At 33.6% G+C, this 6,544-nt stretch overlaps 1 protein-coding gene across 1 annotated transcript; it reads right to left on the bottom strand.

Annotated features, from left to right (window-relative positions):
• Window positions 1-3,467: 3,467 nt before the first annotated feature.
• On the bottom strand, window positions 3,468-4,181 carry LOC118344690 (ethylene-responsive transcription factor WIN1-like). The gene has a single exon (XM_035685802.1). The coding sequence runs from the start codon at window positions 4,179-4,181 to the stop codon at window positions 3,468-3,470; it is 714 nt and encodes a 237-aa protein (XP_035541695.1).
• Between the last annotated feature and the right edge of the window lie 2,363 nt (window positions 4,182-6,544).

The following is a 6,544-nucleotide window of genomic DNA, read 5'->3' as shown; positions in this document are numbered from 1 at the left end:
ACATTCTAGAATTGGTGTATATTAGGATTTTATTCCAAAAATATTTATTATTTTATATTTTTTTCACAACCAATTTGTTATTTCTTTAAAAAGAAATGTATAATATGTTTAGTATTTCTTTTTTAAATTGCCCTTGAGAATCGAAAGAACATCTCCATAAAAAATTGGACCCATCTCCACGTCATAATATCTTATCGTACTAATGGCCTATATCACATGTTACCGAGCTATTTTGCTTGATGTTTTACTTTAAAGGCCCAACCAAGTTATATATAGGCTTGCAAAGACAATAATATAGGCCCACCAACAAGGAGACTACACGAAAGTAAAGCTATATATAAAAAGAAAAGCAGACACGGTGGGTTTAACGGAAGAGAAATATTTTAGTCATAAAAAGATTATATAAAAGTAAATTCATAAATTAATGTGACTTGATGAAGGATGTCAGATTGTAAAATTATTTTTAATGTAAAATAGATCTAACACATTACGTGAAGTCACGTCAGTTTGTAGATTTACTTTTATATAATTTCTGTGTCTGTAGTAATTCTCTCAACGGAAAAATGATTTGTGTAAGTTCGGGGTATGCAAGTTTTTGCATGTAAGTTCTTTGATAAAATGTATAACTAATATGAAAAATATATACTTTTTTCACGACGGACCCTACTTTTTCAATTGATTGCATAATATTTACTTACCATGGGCCTATATCTAGCCTTACTCCAAGTTCACGTGGGGATTGACAAATTGTAACAATATGAGATATTTTTTTAAAAAAACTTATGATACACATAGTGATTAGATTTGATATTGATGAAACTTAGACAGGTATCTTGTATGTTTGCAGATAAGGTTGGATTTATGATATTTGAAAATTGAATTAGGGTTAAACATTTTCATACTAGCTAGGCCGCTTGGAATCGTGCTAAAGTTTATGGACAATGCTAGTGGGTCGCCCAATGGTTATTGTTGAGCATACTACTAGTCTACTTTTTTTCAACAATTTTTTAATATTCTTGTTGAGGTCGTGTTTTGCACATCTTTAGGTCAGGCTCTAACAACTCAGGTCTTCACGACGGGCCCTGCAAAGAGAAGGATGAATGTGGCTTGAGAGGGTGGCCTGTAGGCCAGGAAGCCTCTGATGCCAAAGTCAGTAAATATTTTTGGAGTGTAGTAAATAAGTAAGAAAACTTAAAAACCAGAGCCCTTTATTGTACTTGGGACCGGCTATTTATATTAGAAGTTTGGTGAGCAGATCAAGTTCGTTGCTTTGAGACCTGGACTCCTCGCACTGTTCTCCCTATCAGAATTTTTAAATGCGTCGAGACTCCGTGTCGATTTCATGATGGCCAAGTGTCAGAATCTTTAAATGTGGCGGGGCTCCGTGCTGATTTTCATCGTCATTAATATGAGGTAGTTTCTTGAGTCTCAACTTGGCTTATGAGAGCCGTTGATGCTCTGATGCTGATGGATCAAGGGTCCTCTACGCCTCCTGCGTACCCCACACATATCCAGTTCTCGAGGGAGGCCATCGATGTGTCAGGTTGAACTGTCTCGTCGACCAGACGATGCCCTTTCTCGGTTGACAATCTGCTTCTTGTCTAGATTAGATCCTCATTATACTAGGTTTTTGGGCCGAGATTCTATGGGCCTTTCTTGAGAGGGGAAAGTTCCCCTCACAATCCTTAATCATTAAAAAAAATAAAAACAATACACAATTTCACTAATAGTCACTTCCTTAACTATTAAGTAAAAAAATTAAAAAATTAAAAAATTAAAATAATTGAGCGGTAACTTTGAGGGGCTCCACTAGAATTTTCCAAAATTTATTATATATGGAAATAAAATGTTTGGAGTACTTGGAAGTTCTTAATAAATTTCTTAATTTCAATCAAGTATGAAGTAACTTTTAGTTTCTCAGCTTGTTTCATATCCAATTGAGAAGTCTTTAAAAAGGAAATGAACCACTATAATTAAATCTTAGAATATCCTTAATTACCCTTTTGGTTTAATCTGAGAAAAAATGGTTACAAATTGATCAGTTAGGGTTATTGAAAAAAATTTATCATTTTGGCCAAACACTTAATTGAGGTTTAGAAAGTAATATAAAAAGTTTTGATGGCTGGCTTGATTTCAAGATTTGGAATTCCAGTGGAAGTTTATATATATAATATGTAATTCTTCTTCTTTTTTTAATTATTATAGATCAAGGTATAAATCTCTAATTAATTAGTCAATACCAGATGTTTAATTAAAGTACAAGGAAAGGTAGTGCATGTCAAGTGATACAATGGAAGTGTCTAGCTCCCAGCTTTAGTCTTATACCATATTAACTTGCAATTGATCATAGATGGTACGTGCGGTTAACATGAATTAAGTAGTACATGTTTTCTTTTTCTTTTTCTTCTTTAAATTTTTGAGAAAGGGAGCAGTGCCTATATATCACTTCAGCTAGCAATGGATGAGCCAGGAAGCAGTTTCATGGTAACCAAACACTCATGGTTGGCTAGATCATTCATGCATAAAAGTTCCATGTACTAGATAAATTCACCCTTTTATATATATATATATATTTATATATATAAAACCTCCACATAGTTCCTTAATTTCCTTCTTTGATCAAAGAAAAAAGTCTTCTTCTGTAATGCTATAATGGCTCTGTGCTTCTGTCGATCTAGCCTTGTTGAGTTTCTTTAAACCACTACAACACTCAAGAGGCCAGGTTAGATCAATGGTATAGATATATCTATTTATATATGTAAAAATTATGCATACATCTATATAATTCGTGTAAAGAAATACATCGATCTTTTATCATAATATTGCATCCATCAAAAGGAACTATGTTCGTCATGTTGGATTTTTCACCTAAAAGTGAGGAAAAATAAGTGGAACTATGGTAGGGAGCTGCATGCATGATTGAGGGTAAACTCAAAACATATTTTGCAACAAGGCAACAAAATATATATACGAGAAATGCTTCACACCATCATTTTTACCGTCATCGATCCTTTCATATATCATGATCCTCTAGTGTGGCATTAAATGATTGGAAAACTATTTATCATTTAATCCTTATCATCCAATTATTGGATGCCAAATAAGATAATGGTGAGGATCTGATGATAATTAAGAGGATGGTGGATAGAATTTTTCTACATATATATATATATATATATATATATAAATTCTGCAGACAACCAACTATATATATAACATTTGATAGCTAGAATTGAGCTCCCACATCCATACGCAACTGATCATCAGGTAGATAATCTCTATGTGATGATTTAGAACAAAGACAAATAGCTAAGGATAGCTAAGGCTGGAAGACAACATCTTACAAGTGAAAATAACATGGAAAACATAATTTACAAGGACTCTTTTTTTTTCCATCGCACTAGTTGGCCTGCCATTCTTTGATAGTCCATAATTTGCACGTTTGAATGCGATGTTCTTTCCAGTGACTAAGCGTCTTGGAAATCTTTTTGATGTTCTCCTGCTTGCCCTAGAGAAGCACTGAAAGAAGGAGCTACAAACACAGAGGAATAGACCTTGGAACTACCGAATGAGAGCTGAGAAAGCTTGTTTCTGTCGTGATCGAAACCACATGAGCTTCCGGATTCAGAGGCACTTGATGATGAACAAACTATAGTTTCTTCAACAAGCACATCAAAATAACTTGAATCAAGCTGGACTTTATCTCCAGGAATATTCTGATTTTCCCATGAAATGATCGGGGGGTAAAGAGACGAGGATCTTGCATGGTTCTTCATGATTGCATGCTGGAGAAGCCGAAAAAGCCTTGGATTCTTTCCCAATAAGCTGCAATTTTCTTCATGTGTGCCCACGATTCCATGACATGGGAAGTTTGTCTTTGCATTTCTTCCTCTTAGAAGCCTGGCGGCTTTGTCGAAAGCCAAGGCAGCCTCCTCTGCACTGTCAAAAGTTCCTAACCACAGCCTCAGCTTCTGCGAGGAGTCCTTGATTTCAGCAACCCATCTTCCCGAGGGCCTTTGTCTCACCCCTAAATACCTTTTCCCGTTGCTGTTCCCTCTCTTTGGGAGCTTCATGCTTACCTTTTCTTCCTGTCCATGGATTTTTTCTGTTTCCAGAGGTGTTGGGGCATGATTTTTGCATGAATACATCTCAGGTTCATATGGAAACTCTAGGCTGTCCATGAGAACAGGAGAAAGAGAGAGTTTTGTTTAGCAACAGATGTGAGGAACCCTGAGATTATTATAGAACAAATAAATCAGACCTAAGAATGATGGTGGCATGGGCCTGATAAATGGCAAGTTGATTGATTGTCTTATTTCAGATTTGTCTTTATATATAGATATATATATATATAGATATATACAAAACTGATAATGTATATAAAATTATAAAGAGTAGAACATATACATAAATAGAATAACTGGAAAACAGTGCACTTTATTCATGTGGTGACCCGGGGAAAAATTTCTCTAGTCCTCAATTGTATGGGACTACAAACAAGGCAATCAGGGGGCATTAATTGCTGTTAAAAATCAAGCAATTAGTTTCATTTCATAACATTCAGTACTGCATAATTTTGGACTGATATGAATCATGGCTACATGACTAGGCATCATGATCTACTTTTGAGACTGGTTGTTTTGTATCATCTATATTACTACTTTTGAGACTAGATCAAAGCAATCAAGACAACAGTAGAAGAAACAAATTTGGCAGATATTTGAATTGAAAAATACCCAGCTCGATCTTAAAGAATTTGGAAAAACTCATCATGTGGACTTGAATTTGCTCTCGAGACCTATATATATATATATATATATATATATATATATATATCAGTTTCTTGTGCAAATTTTGTAAATTGATGATAAAAGATCGATATTGGCCATTTGGGAGTCGAAGCTAAAATTAGAAAGAGTACTTGGATACCTTTTGAGTACTTGTGTATCTCGGATTTGCCAATGATATATTTGAGAGAAACTCAGTTATTTGGACTATATACTAAGGCTGCATTTGGATGCTGAGATGATCTCAAATGATCTTAGTTGATCTGTAAATAGTAGTGTTTTGTAGGTTTCATTGAGACGTGTTTAAATGTAAATATGTTGAGATATGTGTTTAAATGTATGAAATATGTTGAGATTAGTTTAATTTTTTTATGGAAAGTTGAAAAAGTAGTAGATCTCATCAATGACTAATTTGAGATGGGCTGAGTTGATTTCAACAACCAATTAAACACAGCTAATAATTACCCCAGAAAAGAAGACACAGCTAGGAGGACTATATAATATATCATGTAATGACCCTAGCTATATTTTTATTTTTATGATCAGAGTTATTTATTTAGACTGAATATTGCTCTCTCAAGAATTTTTTTTTACAGATTAGTTGAGTTAATTACTGCTTTGTTTCATGTTCAGATTCATCAGTACTATCAGATCATAAGAATTCTCTTTATTTCACTTGAAAATACATAGTATCGGCCATTAACAATTAATTAACAGTATTTTCTCGCGCATCATGCGGGTGAACATCTAGTTAATTAGTAATATTCCGACCTGATCCTGTCGAAATAATTCCAAGATGCTGATCATCTGAGGTGGAATGTATATATATATATATATATATATATATATATACGTACATATATAAGCTCAAGTAGTTACAAAGACGCCAAATTAGCAATGAGATGATGACATAATAGCTAAGTTTTTTTTTTATGAATAGGTTAGTGTTTAAGTCATTGTTTAATTAGGCCAAAAAATTCCACAGATAGCATATGCCCAATAGCCTACAAACAAAAACTCACTCCTCAAAAGCACAAAAACAAACAAGAACAAGCCGCGTTTCTTTCCAAGTTCGTCACCCTTTTAAACCTAATAAAAAATTAATGTATGACATGATTTGTCACATTATGAGTGTCTTTGTTATTCCCTTAGAACGTGCAGTACCCTCTTGTTTTTTTTTTTTTTTTTTGGCTTCCAAGCAGCTAGCTAGCTTCTCCCTTTTAAACTTTGAATTAGTATATATAATATAAAGTATACCATATTTCTGCAAAAATTCTCAGGACCTTCAGCTGTTTTGTTTGATTCTTCTTCATGCATGTATATATATCTTAAACTCATGTATCTGTTAGGTCTGCTTTGTTTTTGTTCTGAGATATATATATATATATATATATATTTATATATAGACAAATCATCATCATCTTTCTGTCGGATTCATCATCCACATGATGATTTATTGTATCAGCATGCTGTAGTTGTATTTGTTTGACGAGAAGCCTATCTAGCTGCATGCATGCTAGCAGTCAAGACAACAGTAGAAGAGACAAATTTGGCAGATTAAATTGATAAAATACAGTACTCTTAAGAGAGTGTGGAAAATTAGACATGAACTTGAATTTTTTCTCCAGATGATCTATATTCATGATCATTTCATGTGATTGTGCCTACGTACCCAATTAATTAAACGCAATATTGCTCATTAATTAGTTAGTCACTTTGAATTTTTTACATATATATAACCTGCAGTTATTAATGGT

Source organism: Juglans regia, chromosome 15 (genome assembly GCF_001411555.2).
Source record: "Juglans regia cultivar Chandler chromosome 15, Walnut 2.0, whole genome shotgun sequence".
Taxonomy (NCBI): Eukaryota; Viridiplantae; Streptophyta; class Magnoliopsida; order Fagales; family Juglandaceae; genus Juglans; species Juglans regia.
The sequence above is the reverse complement of the archived record's forward strand: the minus strand, read 5'-3'. Positions and strand labels throughout refer to the sequence as shown.

Coding starts and splice junctions, on each gene's coding strand:
- LOC118344690 (XM_035685802.1), bottom strand. CDS start 4,181: ATGGACAGCCTAGAGTTTCCATATGAACCTGAGATGTATTCATGCAAA.